The 17077-nt window shown below is 35.2% G+C and overlaps 1 protein-coding gene across 1 annotated transcript in view; it reads right to left on the minus strand.

The window, feature by feature from the left end:
• Nucleotides 1-6632: 6632 nt before the first annotated feature.
• The window catches only part of LOC306760153 (cGMP-inhibited 3',5'-cyclic phosphodiesterase 3A-like), a gene marked incomplete at both ends in the record, with an annotated part of 53663 nt that continues 43218 nt past the window's right edge, over nucleotides 6633-17077 (minus strand). Inside the window, 7 exons of the mRNA XM_079245945.1 lie at nucleotides 6633-6949; nucleotides 7479-7740; nucleotides 10333-10494; nucleotides 11288-11491; nucleotides 13336-13535; nucleotides 14030-14137; nucleotides 15841-15952. Coding sequence (XP_079102071.1) covers nucleotides 6633-6949; nucleotides 7479-7740; nucleotides 10333-10494; nucleotides 11288-11491; nucleotides 13336-13535; nucleotides 14030-14137; nucleotides 15841-15952 — 1365 coding nt within the window. The remainder of the gene's footprint in view (nucleotides 6950-7478; nucleotides 7741-10332; nucleotides 10495-11287; nucleotides 11492-13335; nucleotides 13536-14029; nucleotides 14138-15840; nucleotides 15953-17077) is intronic.

The following is a 17077-nucleotide window of genomic DNA, read 5'->3' on the forward strand; positions in this document are numbered from 1 at the left end:
AGTGTTTTTGGTTTGTAACGGGCTAAATCTGAGAACAGAGTAGTTGGTGAGTTAAGCTGCACTGCTACCGTTAAGTATTGACATGGCAGTGAAAGAATACCAAACATTACAGATTATAGACAACATTGTGAGCTGCAGTCTGTTGAATTAATGGTGATAAAACTTATTTTTCTGCCATCTGTCTAATGTGCATGAGAACAAAACATATGAATATCCAGTAATCCTTGCTAGGTTCTAAATAACACCGCCAAAAATCGAGCTCCATTAAGGACAAAATTCGTGCAAATTTCCAAAAAACGTGAAGTTCAAAAAGTTTCTTTGGTTTGCACAAGTCATTACAGTATGCAGTAATCCCATTCTTCTCATTATTTTTAGAGACAGCTCTCATAGTGGCTTGAACAGACAAAAATGTTTTTTCTGCAAACTCCATACTCATTTTAAAGATTTATAATCAGTTTTTTTTTTTTTTTTAAATTAGAATTCTGTAAATTAAGAAAATTGAGAAAATCAAATGACTGTTTTGGGTTTTGGGCCAGGTAAAAGCCTGTGACCAGTGTTGCTACAATGACTGAAACCAAAAAGCCAACCAACTTATGGGGAACTTTGAGGCGAGTCATAGCTTGTATTTAGAACTTTAAGGTGAGACATAACAGGCAAAAAAGGCAAAAACTTTAAAATAAATTATAATATTTACATTTACACAATTTTTCTATGTTCTATGTTTCTTTTAAATAGTGAATTGTGTAATATTTAATAAAACAGATAATATAAGGATATTATATCAAAAGCTTATAATTGGATAGAGTTGGAATTAATATTATTGATTCTTTCGGTTTTAGTGTGACAATTAGTTCAATGTGCAGATGGGATTTTGTGTCTTTATATACAGCTAATGTAAAGAATTAAATAATAAAATTTTCTATAAATCTGTCTCCATAAAAACCAGAAAGTTTGAATATACAGTAAATACCACTGAATTTGTGTGTTCTTTTTTAATTAAAAATAAAGAAAACTACAGTTTTATTGTAAATATCTATTTACAGGTAAAAGTTTTAACGAAGACATGTAACCACACAACCTGCTGCAAATAATCTTGTTTTCCTCGTCTTAGAAATGTAAAAAAGTCTCATTAAATATTTGCTGATTTGCAATAATTACTCCCTACAGAAATGCAATAATTAAATACCAAGGTATATTTCATGTATATTTTTATTCACACTAATATGGATAAAAGATTACTCAATATTATATAAGTAAGAAGAAAAAAATGATCAATTTTGCCTGCCGTGTCTCTCCTTTAGGGTTCAAAAAAATATATTTAAGTGTCTCTGAACAAGCTAGGTAATATTTCAGGAGCATGTCTGTGGTCCTCCATCTACAGGGCTCATTTATTAGACATCAGTGCTCTTCTTTATATCACCTTGTAAACAAAGCAAAACGGTTTTATAAATTAGATTCCAGAGCCAGACACCGAATGGTTTAAATTACTTATTGATAAATTGTAATTAGTTTTTGTAAACACAAGGACTGCGTTCAGATTATTCAGTCACTTCATACAAAGTGAGGAGTCAGTACAGGATGAGGGGAAGCCCAAAGTTAATGTATTTTAGTTAATAAATGAAAGAAAGCAACAGTGCTTCATGATTTAGTGTTGAATTTTTAGTACCAGGCTAGAGACCTGTCCATAGATGGATGGATTGGTGGAAGGATTTTTAGTAATGTAACTTCAATATACTAGTTAACATTACCCAGGAAAAGCAATTAGACTGTTGTAAGCGACTGCTTTAGAGTCATAATGAACACATTTTTGTGGATCACATGCATATACTTAATAAGTGAGCCACATTACAACTTTACTCTTTAGGCCAAAAAGCTTTCCAAATGTTAAGGTAAATGATCCCTTCTTAGACATAAGTTGCGCTGGGTAAAAGCATGTGCAAATATACTGAATCGAACAGTTTGTTTATGTACAAGTGAACAATCCGAACACATACCGAGTCTGAAATTAGTGGTTTGTCAAATTATTGCATTAATGCAATGCATTTTGCAAATAAAAATATGAATGCAAAAAGAAATAGTTAAAGAGTTTTAAGATTGTGCTGATACATATTTTTTCATAGAATGCAAAAAGAAACCAATGGCTTTCTGTAAAAGGGGATGAAATAACTGTTTCTTTTTCAATCTGTTAAGTCTGTTTATATAAAGGTTAGCTAATATGTCAAGGATATGCAATGTGTAGGTAAAGCTAAAGCATGCAACACTGTCGTGGCCCACCAATGATCCTGCAAAACACTTGAAGGCTATTAAAAAAGTAAAATCAACAAATTGATCTCTGAGCTTTCCTCAAAACTCCCATTTAAAGGTCACGCACACTAAGGCCATAAATATACTTGTTTTTTAATTATGTATTTCCACAGATGACAGTCTATAAATGCCTGACTTATGAAAAGTCTCTAGAATTCTTCTAACAGTCAAACCAGAGAACTGAGACCATGTCCAGGATGTAAACAACAGACATGGTGAAATACAGAGTTAGTATCTGGTTAGTTTTAGGGAACAGCAGAAAAAAAGAGACAACAGGTGTATTTCAGAAGGTTATTATAACCGTGCAAAACCTTTGCAGGCCATTTTGATAGATGTACAGCAGAAATGATGCATAAATGTGGATAGTTATAAACTTAATGTGTATGCTTAATTTTTATAACTTCATAACTTTCCACTATTTTTAATCCTGCTGCCCTTGTGAACCTCGACATTTGCATACATTTGCTCCTACTTCGGCTGGTGACCTGCAAATTTAGTCAATTTGATGATTTCTGTGGATAAACCATGCTACAATCTGGCTAGTGTACTTTACATTCAGGTGCAACATTTACAAACCAGCAGTTATATGCTGACAAGCACATAATTAAATACAAGTATATCTTTGGCCTATGGTACATTAATGTTTAAGATTATTTGCAATGAAAACAGCAACCCCATAATTAATCACAGCTTTGATTACTTGACGTCTCTTTGATTGCTGCACTACAGTGTACACAGTTAGAGGTTACCTTGAGAAAAAAAGGGACAGAAGAGTGTTTTCACTTACTTAATCTTGTGAGAGCTCTGAACTCTTAGATCATGTAAAATTCAAGTAAAAGATGTAGAGGGAGTGTGGAAATTCACCGAGACACTGACGGGTAGAATGAGATAGTACAAGTGTGAGGCATGAAAACTCCATTTTAACTGTATTAGTAGCAAATATGAAATTGGTATACTTAATAGTGCAGAGGATATTTAGTGTGTGGAGTTCAACTTTATATTGTTTATTTTAAAAAATAAATAAATAAATGTGTCTTTCTATGTTTTCTTCCTTAAATTCAAAAGCTTCCTTGCTGCTGAAGTTTGAAAAAGCCCAAATGGGCAAACAACTATAAAAATCAGTTATGTATTGGAGCATTTTTACCTGCCATCGGGGGACTTTTGTCTTTAGTAGTAGGTGGTAGGAAAGGTCACAGGAAGACAGTAGGGTCAGGTTAAATGGCCTTAAAATTCAAACGTGTCCAAACAGAGTTCTAACAGAGGTTCACATTTTACTTTGGTTTGTTTGCTTTGTTTTTGTTGCCAAAAAACTGTTTTAATGACTGACCATGTTTATCATACACTTCCTGTCCGATTCATATTCCTGCTACTTAGTTAGCAAAAGAATACCCTGTTAGGTTTTTCAATAGTCTCTTCTTTGAGCGTCTGCAAGAACTATTATAAAAAAAAATGTGCTTAAAAATTTGAATGAAACATGGAGAATAAGCAGAGGCTTTGGTTAGCAGGCTAACATAGTATCACAAACAAGTTCAAAAACTGCATCCTTCTGTCAGTAAAGACAATAAGCACTCAAAGGTATTAGTCTGCTGCAAGGTTTAGCCATCCTCAGCACAATGGGCATTTTGATAACAGTGCAATTGATACATATGAGGAATTATACAGTATTACAACAGTATTAGCAAACTCTAATTGAGAAAATAAATTGGGTCACAGTAGATCAAGTTCAGCCAATAAAAATAAGCAAACAAGCTTGTTTAATAGATTGACGAGCCTGCTTTCATCCAGCATAATTGGATATTTTCCTGTAAAGTACACAGGAACATATCCAAATATGCTGTGCGTGTCCTCATATTATGTCATTATTTAAGTGATTAACTGTCACCTAGTAACACACCTGTCCTTTGCTGCTTTCATGGACAGGTGTATGGAATGAAATGAACACAATGATTGTGTTCATTTCATCATCTTGCATGTCAGCTAATTTTTAAAGGACTTGCAACCTTATACTTGAAAAGTTCCCTGCTTGCTGAAACAGAATCACACATCAATTCTGTTTAATTACTATAGACATCTAATACCACTGCTTATATAACTGGCCCCTACTCTGCTTTGCTTATGTAAATCTTCATTCACCTGTCGACCCAGCTTCAAGTCTTAGGCAGCTTCTACACAAAGTGCTAAGAGAGTACTTCAGTTAACATATTTCATAAAATCTACCTGTAACAGATTAATAAGTGAAGACACTAAGTATACTTAAATATCTAGATTTGAATCACTGAGGGTCCCTGTTGCTTTTCAGGCATCAGATCGAATACACTGTAATGCATGTCTCTGTAATACGTTGTCCAACCTGGGAAACAGATCTTCACATGACTTTGATTCCAACCAATCTGGCTCATCTTCTAAGAGTTACATCTGGAAGAATCTGCTAAACTATGAGGAAGATCTGAGACTCCCAATTACCCAGGAGACCCTCCATAAGCAGCTACATGTAATGCAAAAAGTCTTCCCTCTCATCAGCCTTCTTTCATTACAAAGCCTTTATTAATTAGCCTGTTCACTGTGTTCACACTGTCCTCCATTACCACCATTCTGAATCTCTGAGGACATTAAAGGAGAGCACAAACACCACCTGCTAAGCTAAATGTTATGTCATACGAAAGGACTACAAGTTGTGGCCCGAGATCGGATGTTATTTCTTGGAACTTAAATCTACTTTACTGGACTCTGACAAAAATACACACCAGTGGCAGCACCAGTGACAGCTTTTGACAAAGCTGTCTCTCATTCTTCCTTTTCTGTATTATGTCAAATGCTTAAATCATTTATTCTTCTTTTTCTATTTACTCTAGTCAGCTGACTCATAAAAAAGTTCTTTAAATCAACAATATCAAACACATGCAAACACGCAGTACTCCTTCAGTCCTTAAGTTTGTATTCAAAAATGGTTAAGTTCATTATTTTCACAATATTTTCTTTACCTTTTGTGTTAATAATAACTTTTATGTAGCTTAGTACGCCTACATTATTACTTGCAGGCATCTACTGGATGTCAGTGGGTTAAGATGTCTTATTTATGTTTATCTTTTTGGGTGTTTTTGAGCTACAATTCAGTTCTGGCTGACTCACAATTGTGGCTAAATTGACTTTCTAAAACCTGTGATGTAAATACCAGCTGGCAGATTACACAGCAAAACATATTTGTGTCAATAGTTATTACATTTACTGCAAAAAAAATGTATCAAGGTCAGGAAGGTAAAAAACAAAAATGAATTGTTTTATTACTTAGTTTTGTGTCATTTGAATTATATATATTATAATTAACACTAGTAGGTATTTTTCTTTAGTATTACTCTGACGTAGATAAATAACAATTGATTAGTAATTGGAGACCTCTGAAAGCAAAGACAGAGAAGCATGTAAAAGGACAAGGACACTGGGTGCCGTTTGTGTTCCTGTTTCATTACAGGTTTCTGCCTTCCTGAGTCATCCAGTCTTGAAACACGTAGGTGTACTGTGCAGAGTAACAAAACACAGGGAGAAAATCACTACTGTTATTGTTTGGCATGGACAAAACATTATTTTGTATGTTTTTCCTTGAACTAGAATAAAGGTTTGTGAACAATGGGGCTCTTTGTAACACTTCCTTTCTGCTTAGAGCATGGAATGTGTTTCTGTTGAAGCACTATGTGCGTGTATTTGTGTGTGGAACTATTGTGGTGTATATTTATTTACACAATGTACTACTACTGGCTCTTCCTTCAGTCTTCTAATAATCTACATGGCTGAGCCTGCGTGGACACAGCCCTTTCCCTGGCTTTTATCCCATTGTCCTCAAGAAAGGGCTTAGTACAGATCCCTGGCCAGTTGGGTGGTTCCACAGAGTGTTGCTAGCATGGGAGCAGCAGAGTGACTGGGGTGCTGTGACAAAATGTTACTCAGTGTTGGAGAAAATTTGTGGATCAGCATGGTTGGCCCACAATGCAGGATGGGCAGTTTGGGTGAGGGCAGGGCGCCAGATCCAGATTAAAACAAAAATCAAAGTTAAAACAAATAAAACCCCTCTTCTGTATTTATCATCTTTTTTTTTCTTCTACTCAGTAATCACATCTTTGTTTGTGCATCCCATGTCTTTCCCATGTCAGATGCAAAGGCTAAGCATCATCTCAGTCCTCAACCCTGTTTTTGTTAGGCACGTTTTACCCAAAACATCTTCTACAGTGTTGTGTCAAAGTGATGTGCTGGCTACCATATCAAGAGTTTAGTTAGGAAAGAAACAAACATTTTTAAACAGCGTTCATATTCCTGGACTTTCAAAGTTTAAAATCTCACTCTAGTTCGTGCTGTTTTACCCCTGAAGTCTCTGACTGGGGGAAGATTTCTTCCTCCTCTATAGCTGGCACCTCTTCCCTTTCATCCAGGTCATCAGCTGACTCCTCCTCTTTGCTTGCTTGCTCTTCCTCCTCTTCTCGAATTGCTGTGATTGGATCAGTTGGACTGCTGATGCAGTTCGGCTTCTCTTCCTGGGCTTCCTCTGGGGACTCTGCAGCAATCAGTCGTTTCCACATCTCGTGGTTCTCCAAAAGATGCTGCATGATCTGGCAAAAGACTTTCTTCCTGCGCAGCTTTTTGCTTTCTTGCCGTTCTGTGGGACAAAAGGGAAAAAATTACACAAACCTACAGGAAAGAACCTGACATAGAATAAACAGTTTCTTTTCTGGAAGTCAAATTCACTAAAACTGTTTATGTTAATGACTACCACACAACCTTAGGTTTTTAATTGAACTAAAACAGAAAAAAGTCCAAGCACTGTCATAATATCAAAGTATGATACATTTTTTAAACAGTGAAGTTTAACTATTGATTTGTGGCAAATCTCTTGCCAATGTAGCTACAGGGGCTCATTGTGTTTCTTTAAGACCTGGTATTACAGAAAGTAAAGATATTTCCCATTTAAAATAATATTCACATTCTGTTACATGAAATATTTACACATCTGCAGATATGAAATCTTTTTTCCTGGAACTAAGATCTTCCCGAATAACACCAAACCAAGGATAATTATCTCAGTTGTCATACATCTAAATAAGATTACAGATGTAGATTTTATAATTAAAGGCTACACACAAAGTGAGATGTGTCCTATAACATTCATTTTAAAGAGGGTGACATACGGGACCCATCAGAGCCTGATGATGCTTCTTCATCTGCTGTGTCCTCCTCTTCAGTGTCTTGTCCTTCCTTCCCCACTTCTGATTCCATCTTGCTTTCATAAGGGTCAACCCAAAGTCCTGGCATGAGAGCAGCAGAGTCATAGGAGGAGCATAGCGGGCCCACAATGTGAGTAATGAAAGACTCCTGCAGTTTGGCGAGCTGTGGGGAAGACCGATCCATGAAAGGACTGATGGGAAGGCCCAGGTTTGCTTCTTCATCACCCTAGAAGGATAAAAAGAAACAAGAGTTTACATGCAAGAGAAACAGAAAAGGTAAAATATGGATATGTTGAAAAGTTACACATTCATATTGTTCAATTATGGAATTTACAAACAACTTTTTACCAAAAAAAAAAAAAAAATAGTTGATTAAATGAACATTATGGCACTAAGTCTGATTTTGTTATCCATCCCACACATCATTACAGTGTCAATGGTACAATAGAGGATGGGATGATGGGGAATCAAGTTACTCTCAACAGCCACAATTTTATCTGAACATGCATGTATGTATATAAACATACATGTATTGGGTAAGATTTGATTCATTCTATGTGTAAAAAAAACAATTGATACATGACAAAAAACAAGAAAATATCACATTATATGGATGACAGTTTTTTTTTTTAATTAAATGTGAAATAAATTTAATTGAAATGTTTTGAGGGAATTATGGGTAAACTTCATCACTCAGATTTTAAAAACTCAAGCTGTCAAGCACTGACAGTCCCAGATATACAGCCTCTGGGCACGTCTCGTGGAACTAGGTCAGCAAGACTGCAAACAGAACATCATCAGAGCAGACTATGGTTGATCTGTAGGTATATGTTAATCAAATCATACTATTTAAGGAGATTTGCCCCAGTTATGTTGAGTGAAATCTGAATATTTGTGCCCACAAAATCACAATGAGATATTCTCATTAGATGTTTATTGCAGATATTCTCCACTTATCAGATAAATTTTAATCCTATTCCTTGCAGGAGCATTTTGTATGACTGCCATCCAGTGTAAAAGTAGGGCAGATAAAAATTTTAGCCAAAGAGGAGCCATACTGTTCCCTTCTTGTCCCTTGGATAGTTGTTAGTCTTGCATTACCCATTTTCCACCCACAACGACAAATGGATGCACATGTCAGATGTCTGGAATGTAATCTACTGACTGAATTCCTGTTTTTTTTTTTTTTGATTGATTTTGATTATGGTTTTTTTAAACACACTGAGACTGTATCTGTGGAAACTTTAAAAACGCGCCAGTTTATGTTGTGGTCGGTGTTGCACAGCCCACATCCAAAATGTTTTTGTCGTCCTTTTAAATATTATGACAGTGCAGGATTGTGCTTTTATGTTGGTCTTCTGATGTTGAGGCTTTTAACGCTGCTCAAAAAGAGGACGAAGGGCAAGAGCTCCAATTGCTATGGCAACAAACAACTAGGATGGTGTCAAAGTGAAGCATCAGTGTTACTGAGAGAGGGGTGTGTACATATATGTAAACTGAGTCATAGCCTGATTGGAGAGAAAAGAAAATCTGCTAATGACCTGATAATTCATTCCAGGATGTAGGATGTTAAAGATGGATGTTAGCACATAACAGAATATAGATAAAGGCGTGTTAACACTGCAATGGACTCTGTTGTTTGAAATCCTCTGCAGTGACTGTGAATGAATGCTGTCAAGGATGGCACATTTAGGTCATCTGTCTCCACTCTGAAAAAAGAAACCACACGCACGCACTCAGTCTCTTAGCACCCCTCTCCCCACCCCTCAGTATAGAGCGCTGCTGAATACTGTTTTGATATCCTTGCTATGCAAGTCAGCTCCATTAACACTGACTAAAACAGACATCCCATATGCTAACATAAAGTTTGCTAATTGAAAAAGAACCATATGGCAGCAAAGATTTAAATCTATAAAGTTGTTTGTAAACAAATAAACAATACTATCTGTTGGGTGTGTGCTCAAGCTCAGAAGTTCAAAATTGGGTTTATCATATAGCTACTATTATCATATTTAAATAATTCTACCACTGCGTCTAATCACATCTTATTTTTATGGTCTCAGGATTTCAGAGCAGGATGTGTTACAAGACATTTGTCTACAATGATCTCTGACAAATTCATGAACTACTAAGTGTTCTGAGTATTCAAAATTCAGATAAAGGGGAACATGCACTTGCACACAAGTAGAGAGTCAAAGGCACAAAACTACTTAATGCAGGGGTACATGCTGCAGAAAAAGGAATTATACAAAGAAATCATTGAGTAATTTAAATGGTTCATTTTAGACTTTACAGATATTACAATGTCAAGTCATAATGACATTCTGGGGGTTGGCGAAATTCCAGTCAGGCCATAAGTTATAGTCTTTTGCATACTTTCAAAGTCACAGCCTGTGGCTTTCATGCTCTCTCCACAGACTAATGTTTTAGATTAGATATGGAAAATGTGTAGAAGCTGACAATAATTTATGAACAACCAGCTATAAATGCAGCTATCTATGACATGTTTTTTTTTTTTTTGCTTGATCGTTTTTTGTTTTTGTTAAGATCAACTCTATAATTATCAATATAAAATTTTTTCCTAATAATTCAGCAATTAGCCGATTAATTGGTGACAGGAAAGGGTGTCAAGATTGGGTATAAAAAGGACAGCCCACTAAGTCTTTCCAAGCTAAGATGAATTATGACTTACCATTCAGTCAAGTGAAAACAACAACAAACAACAACACTGACTTTGAAATGGACATACTGTAATTTTATTAAGCTAAGGGACCACCAACCTGGTCATAGTAGAATTTGAACAAGCTGACAAACTTACTTGTTCATAGAACTCATTGACAATCCCTTCAGTCCATTGCAGGTGCAACTCTTTAGACTTCAGTGGTCCATTGACATCAGCCAGCTTGATGCACATCTGGCACACCAGCAATCGATCATTCTCATTGGTCCAGTCAATAACAGACACTCCCTCATCCCCCACCTGAGGGATAATAAGAACAAAATATCTCAAATATGTCTACCACTTAGGACAGTATATAGGATACTATTTTGTAATCATGTACAAGTCGGCTTGCAACAGGACATATTCAGTGAATGCTACATTATACGAATGAGAGAAAAATATATTTATGTCTGTAGTGATGAATAGTTCCACTGTTCAAACATAATCTACCTGGCCTGAGCTTAATTTTTTTCAGTCACTTGTAAGCAATTGTCCAGGTCAAATTGTCCAGATATGTGATCTTGTTTTTTTTTTTGTTTTTTTCTGTTTTTTTTTTTTTTATTTCCACTGTTCCAGTTTTATTTATGTGCCAAACAGTAGCTATTCTGCTGAAACAAAAATGGAAGTCAAAGCTAGGTAGATACTTGTCCTGCCCATCTAACTACCCCACTCAGGTTGAAAAATCATTTTTACATTGTAGTTTCTAGAAAGAAGTCTCCTAAGTCCAGGTAGAAGTCTCTTAGCTATTTCCATGTTCTTTTCTCTGAGCAAAATCCAGAGAGTTAATATGTATGATCCCTATCTCTCCATAGTAATAGTCTTTTGTAAAAAAAAAAAAATCCTGGAATTTAGATGGTCATCCCCAAAATCTATTTTTCTGTATTTAATTTGTAATATTTTCAGAAATTTTCATCAAAATATGTCATAAATGTTTGGGTTATGTTGCAAACCCACAAACAAACCAACAACTGCATGACCTTCGCCTTGGCAGAAGTCACAAGAGTAGAGAAAAGATGACCAGTGATGCAATAGTGATAAATCTAATCTTTACCTTTGCATTAAACTCTGCAAGGAAGTCAAAGTGCTTTTTGAGGTCTGTTGCCAGGATAGCTTCAATGACAAGGAAGCGAAAGCGTTTAAACTCCACATGTTCAAGGTTAACAAGGAAGTTGTACTCAGGTCGAGACATGAAGAGGTTCCAAGCTGCAGCTGCATGATGATTTTCCAAAACTGATCTGTCGTTGTACAGAAGAGCCTATATTGGAGAAGGGAAAAGAGAAATTTGCATGCATTAGTATTCAGTGCGTAACCCATAGGAGCTTCCTCTGCCTTATTCAGTGTGTCATGGTATAATTTAGAGGGCGGTTTCAGATAACAAAACTAGCAGCTGGCCTTATTTTGCTGTTGGCTGCTGGTTAGCATTTGGAAACGGTTTATTTTACCACATTATTTTGACACATAAATACTAAAGTCCTAGATTTATTAATGTTTATATTCTGGAGGTGGAGGTTTATTGTGAAGCCCTCTAGGAGTATTTCCAAAGCTTGCACAGGGAAAGTTCTCACCATTATGCGCCCAACGCTACCAGTGAGATTTTTTTCTGCTGCTGGTTCTGTGATTTAGGATCACAGAACACGGCACAAAGCAGGGATGATGGACGATATCTTGTTTATGCAGCTTCTCCTAATCAAACGAATGAAGCCCCCAAGTGGGAAAATAACAGATGATAGAGGGATAGTTTCATGGTTCAGTGAAATATTATGCAAGTTAAAAAAAAATCTTATGATCGAGTTCTGCCTAAAATATGTGTGGTTGGCATTGTCATTTTCCGTTTGGTTGCTGGATAGTCTGTTTGCAAGCGAACCCCGAGACCTCTGGGTTTCAAGTGGACCAGAGTCTGCTTCTTTGGTCCACATCAGAGTGCGGTTGGTGTTCATACTGATCAAAACTATAAAAAACACAACAGTAACAGTGTGACTGTGCCCTGAGATGCAGCTATTTAGTGTTAGTAATTTCTCAGAGCACTGCCTGGTCTGACATTTGGGCAAACTTGCTGTGATGTCCACTTTTAGAAAGACTGACAACTTTCTTTGAATCTTTGAAAATGGCCTCATAGCCTTCCTTTATGTTTGCGCAGCAACAGTTGCTTCTCTGATACAGTTTCTGATGTCTTTCCTCCTCAGCAATGTGTTAACCTCATAACTAAACTGCCACATTGTCTGCGATTATGAATGCAGTTACATTTGCTGATGATCAGTTATTTAATTGTCTGATTAGCAGCAGATGGCGGCTACTTAACATTTAGTTCTAATGAAAGCAGTCAGAATGGCTTAATTTATGTTAAGTGAATGATAAAACAGTACAACATGTCTTATTTTGTTGTTAATCTGTGGATGTGTTTACCTCCTTTTAAAAATTTGTTCAGGACAAAGTGAATTGTTTCATCGTGTTCCAATACACACAAAGTTATAATTGAAAGATTGAAGAAATCTGTTTTCACTTGATTATAATTTTATCAGGATTTTTTTAGGCTCTTATTGATAAAATAATAATAACGTACTTGCAATCCACTCTGCTGAATATTGCAAAAGCAGACACTAAATTTCTCAAGTTGTAACAGTTCATGTTAAAACAACTTACATAATATTTAACTGGCACAAAACTAAAGCATGCAGTCTTGTTTTTCTAATGCATGGCAGGTAATAACCTAACTTGAACCACAACACATTACAATCAATAAGGTGCTTTTTTGTATTGTAAGGTTTTGATTTGTGTTATCTAGGGGTGGGATTTAATAAGTTTTTCTTCTTCCCACTCCTTTTCGAGCTTATATGTATATATATATATATTTTTTTTTGTTATGTGTATGTACATCTTGGTATTGGTTTTGTTAATCTGCTCGAAATAAAGTTACTACTAAACTAAACTAAACTAAAAGAAAAACTCTTTCCTGAATGGAACATACATAGTCTGTTGTGAATGCAAGAAATTTTAGTTCAATCTGTGCAAAAATAAACTATTATCCTTCAGTGACACCTCACTGGTGATTCACCATCCACCAGAGACTTGTGTCACTTTTTTGCTTCTACATTTATTTACCTGTGGTGCACTGGTGGCAACCAAAAAGGCATTGGTTCTTCCAGGGTGGTCATAATCGTGCATAGCAGCAGCTACATACAGGGCCATGAGCTCCAGGCCAGGGATAAGACCAGCTAGAGAACCATAACCCTCCTCAACCACAAAGTTCATCTTAGACTTCAGGAAGCTTGTTGCTCTAGGTGTAATGCCATTTGCAGAGTCTGTGAAAAGAAGAAATACTTACAGTGTTATTAAACAAGTGTATTCAGGCTAGATTTGATCAGTTCACCAACCCTTAAGTATCTCATCTCTCACAATCCAACTGACAACAGGGATGCAATGAAACCATAATAATATTTATGTAATATGTAGGGAATTGACATCAAACACAGATAAAATACATAAGAGAATATATGTTTAGGAAAGACCTTAGTTGAAATTCCAGTTTTGGGTGAATCGTTTACTACATTTTAGACCGTTTGACTTGCAGCAGCATAAAAAACTCATGTTATGCTAAGTTTTCTGTTATGCACTTTCGACCTCTGAATGAATGCTAGGTTGTCTACCATGCATATTTGTGTGGAGTTCAACTGCTGTTTTTACCTCCCTGCATCTGATTTTAAGGTTAAAACATAAGATATACACTGAAAGAACAAAAAGATAAGGTTTTGAGGTTCAATTATAGGAAACTGCCCTATCAATAAAAAGCCCGCACCAGTGTGTGTTCTGTTCTCAGTCAGTAGCGTTGGCAAGCCTGGCACAGGCTGAGTGGTGAGGTACCAGACGGCATGCAGCACATCAGTGGCATGGATCCGGTTGTGATCTGGGAAGAGTAAAATAAAGCACAAACTAACATAGATATGAAGAGTAAGAGTGCAAAAATTAAATTTAGTAGCCAAATCACCTCGTGGTACCATGATGCAAACACTCTCGGCCCTTCTTAAAAATGATTACATTACATCAGTGCAGTAAAAATAGAGCTCCTAGTGCTTTTTAAAAAGTGTTTGATAGACTTCAGACAGCTGATTTTTTTTAAAACTGTAATGATATTACTGGCAAAAATTGAGCTTTAAGAGAAAAATGTTACACACTAATGGAGAAATCTAACTACAGAAATGAATAAAGAGATTAAATGAAAGTACAAAAAACATATTTAGTTTTGCTGTTTGAGAAGGTGATAACCACAAGACTGGTCATAACTCATGTAATGAACAGGATTATATATGAGTAATTTTTTTTATTTTTTTTATTTTACTAACAACAAATGCACAGATTTAAGAAATTGTATTAACAGGCTTGCTAAGTGCATTTTGAACTAGGAATAAATTTACTGCAAACTTGACTGCAGCTGAAAAAAAATCAGATATAAATAAATAGCTATAGATCATAAAAGGAAGAAGTAAGATGTCCTTTGGTTTTATTTCTATGGTGAATTGCATAAAAACTGTGCTTCTGCAAGCAGGCATTTTTTGGTCATGCTCAGTGTTAACAAATTATGACATGAGTTTTCATGCTTCAGATAAGTCTTTTAAATTTCCCAAAGATCTAAAAGTAGACCCTCAAGGTGTAAAAACAAGCTTTAAGGGATGGTGGGATGGACTAAAATAAATGTATATGTTACTAATCCAAGTAGGGGGTCACCATAAAGTGTGTAAGAGTAAACTGCATTTGACTTCTGGATTTAAAAATATTAAGGTCTTAAAAGATGGAGAAAATCACATGTGTTTAACTGTGTTAAAACAAAGACTGTATATTTTATATATAATGTTTTTCTACCAACAATATGACAAGTAAAATAATTAAACTTTTTTTCCCCTCATTTTTCTGTTAATTGGTGAGGGGGTGGGGGTGCATACTCTAACTCATTAATGTCAAGTAAAATGACTAAAGTGAAAGTATACCACCCTCACTTGTGCTAATACCAAAAACAAGCTTTTACATAAGAGTCTGCTGCAGTGACCATGATGTATGAAAGCATTAAGGCAGGATAGTTAGATCCATACAGACCATAACTTTAAGGAACTATTTTTGCTATTATGTTTTTTTTTTTGTTTTTGTTTTTGTTTTCAATAAGCCAGGTTGTATAAAACTACTTGACAGCCATTCATTCAGATGTCCTCTGGTTGACATATTTGGTTAAATAAAGTTGGTTTTGTAATCAGCATTTTTGTCCTGAAACAAATTGTAATCAGATTTCAAGGTAACATTCTAACAGCAAAAGCAAATGCTTCATTAAGAATTTCCTGACTTTTAGAGATTACTCCCTTTAATATACAATTTTATTCCATACTGTTTTATGGTCTCAACACATTACATTAATTTACAATTTTACTAAAAAAACAGTGTAAACTGGACAAGATTGTATTATAGAAAAAGGGAAAGAGAAAGAGAGAGAGAGAGAGAGAAAGAGAGAGAGAGAGAGAGAGAGACTCTTCCATTTTCCATTTAAAGAAAAATACATCCACCTTGTGGTAGCTTATAGTAATGCATCATGCACTCTTAAAAATATGTGGACCATCTACTTACAAGGTATGTCCCTGTATCCATTCTCCAAAGCGTGGAAGTAGTTCATGAACTCTTTAAGAGGAATCTTGAAGGTTTCAAACAGACCTGTGTCCTCAAACAGCTTGTAAGAAACCTGGAAAATGAGAACATAATGGCTAATTAGAATCCGTAAGGGAGGTTTCAACCTTTCAGACCATGGGAAAATTTTCAAATGTAGAAATTCATCTTGCTATCTAATTATATTAATATATAAGACATTTTGTTGAAAGCAAAAATGTGTTAAATGCTGTGACATGAAAAACTGTCATGTGATCTAATAAATCAGAAGTTAACCTTTTCTGAAACTTGACACAGCTTTGATCAGGCAAAAGAAATATGACTCGACATATGACGTGAATATGAGTGGACATGTCACAAAAAACTGCACATATACAAAAACATCACTAATCCTGAGTGATTTATACAAGTTATGGGGAAACACTCAAAATAAAACTATCCAGGCAATGTCTGTTTCAGGGTCAGACATTGCACATTTTAGAAAAACAAATCACATTCATCAAGTTTGACAACAGCATATTGCTAGAGTTAGAAAAAAAAGTCCAAATACTACAGATTGTTTAATCAGTAAAGACATCTAAAGCAGCTAAAATTTATTTCTGGAGGGATTGAGAAAATATTTTGACTTCAAAACCACAGTGATTTGTCTCCTCAGTGAAATATTCTTACGCTCTTAATGGAAAAAATGATGCAACACAGTGGTAAAAATTTTAAATATTTGTCTCTTAGCTTTAGCTCTATACAACACATGCTCAGACCTGACTGTTTGAAGCAAAAGCTGAAGAATTGAGCAATGACCATGGAAAATGGAGAAAAATGAGAACAAGAAAAGGAAAAAGCAAAACAGCTAGAACCAAACAACAGATCAAATTGTTTAAATATAAATAGATTAATAAAAGGGTGAAAAATATCAAGAATGTTTAAAACAACCTTCTTTTATTTTTAAATTTAATAACTAACAAATAAAAACATGTATTAAAAAAAATATTTATTTGAATAAATATATAACCTAGAAAAGTATTTATACTTTAACTGTATATTTATTGTTTAGTCCATTGTTTGTATTATGTTGTGAATCTATTTAATTTTCTATTTTGACCTAAAATTTTTGTTTATTTCTTTTTGTTGAATTTAATTAGAAATGACTGTAAATATGCTAATTTCACCACCTACCTTCATAGACAGATCATTTTACCACTTC

This window comes from Telmatherina bonti (genome assembly GCF_933228915.1).
Source record: "Telmatherina bonti genome assembly, chromosome: 9".
NCBI lineage: Eukaryota > Metazoa > Chordata > Actinopteri > Atheriniformes > Telmatherinidae > Telmatherina > Telmatherina bonti.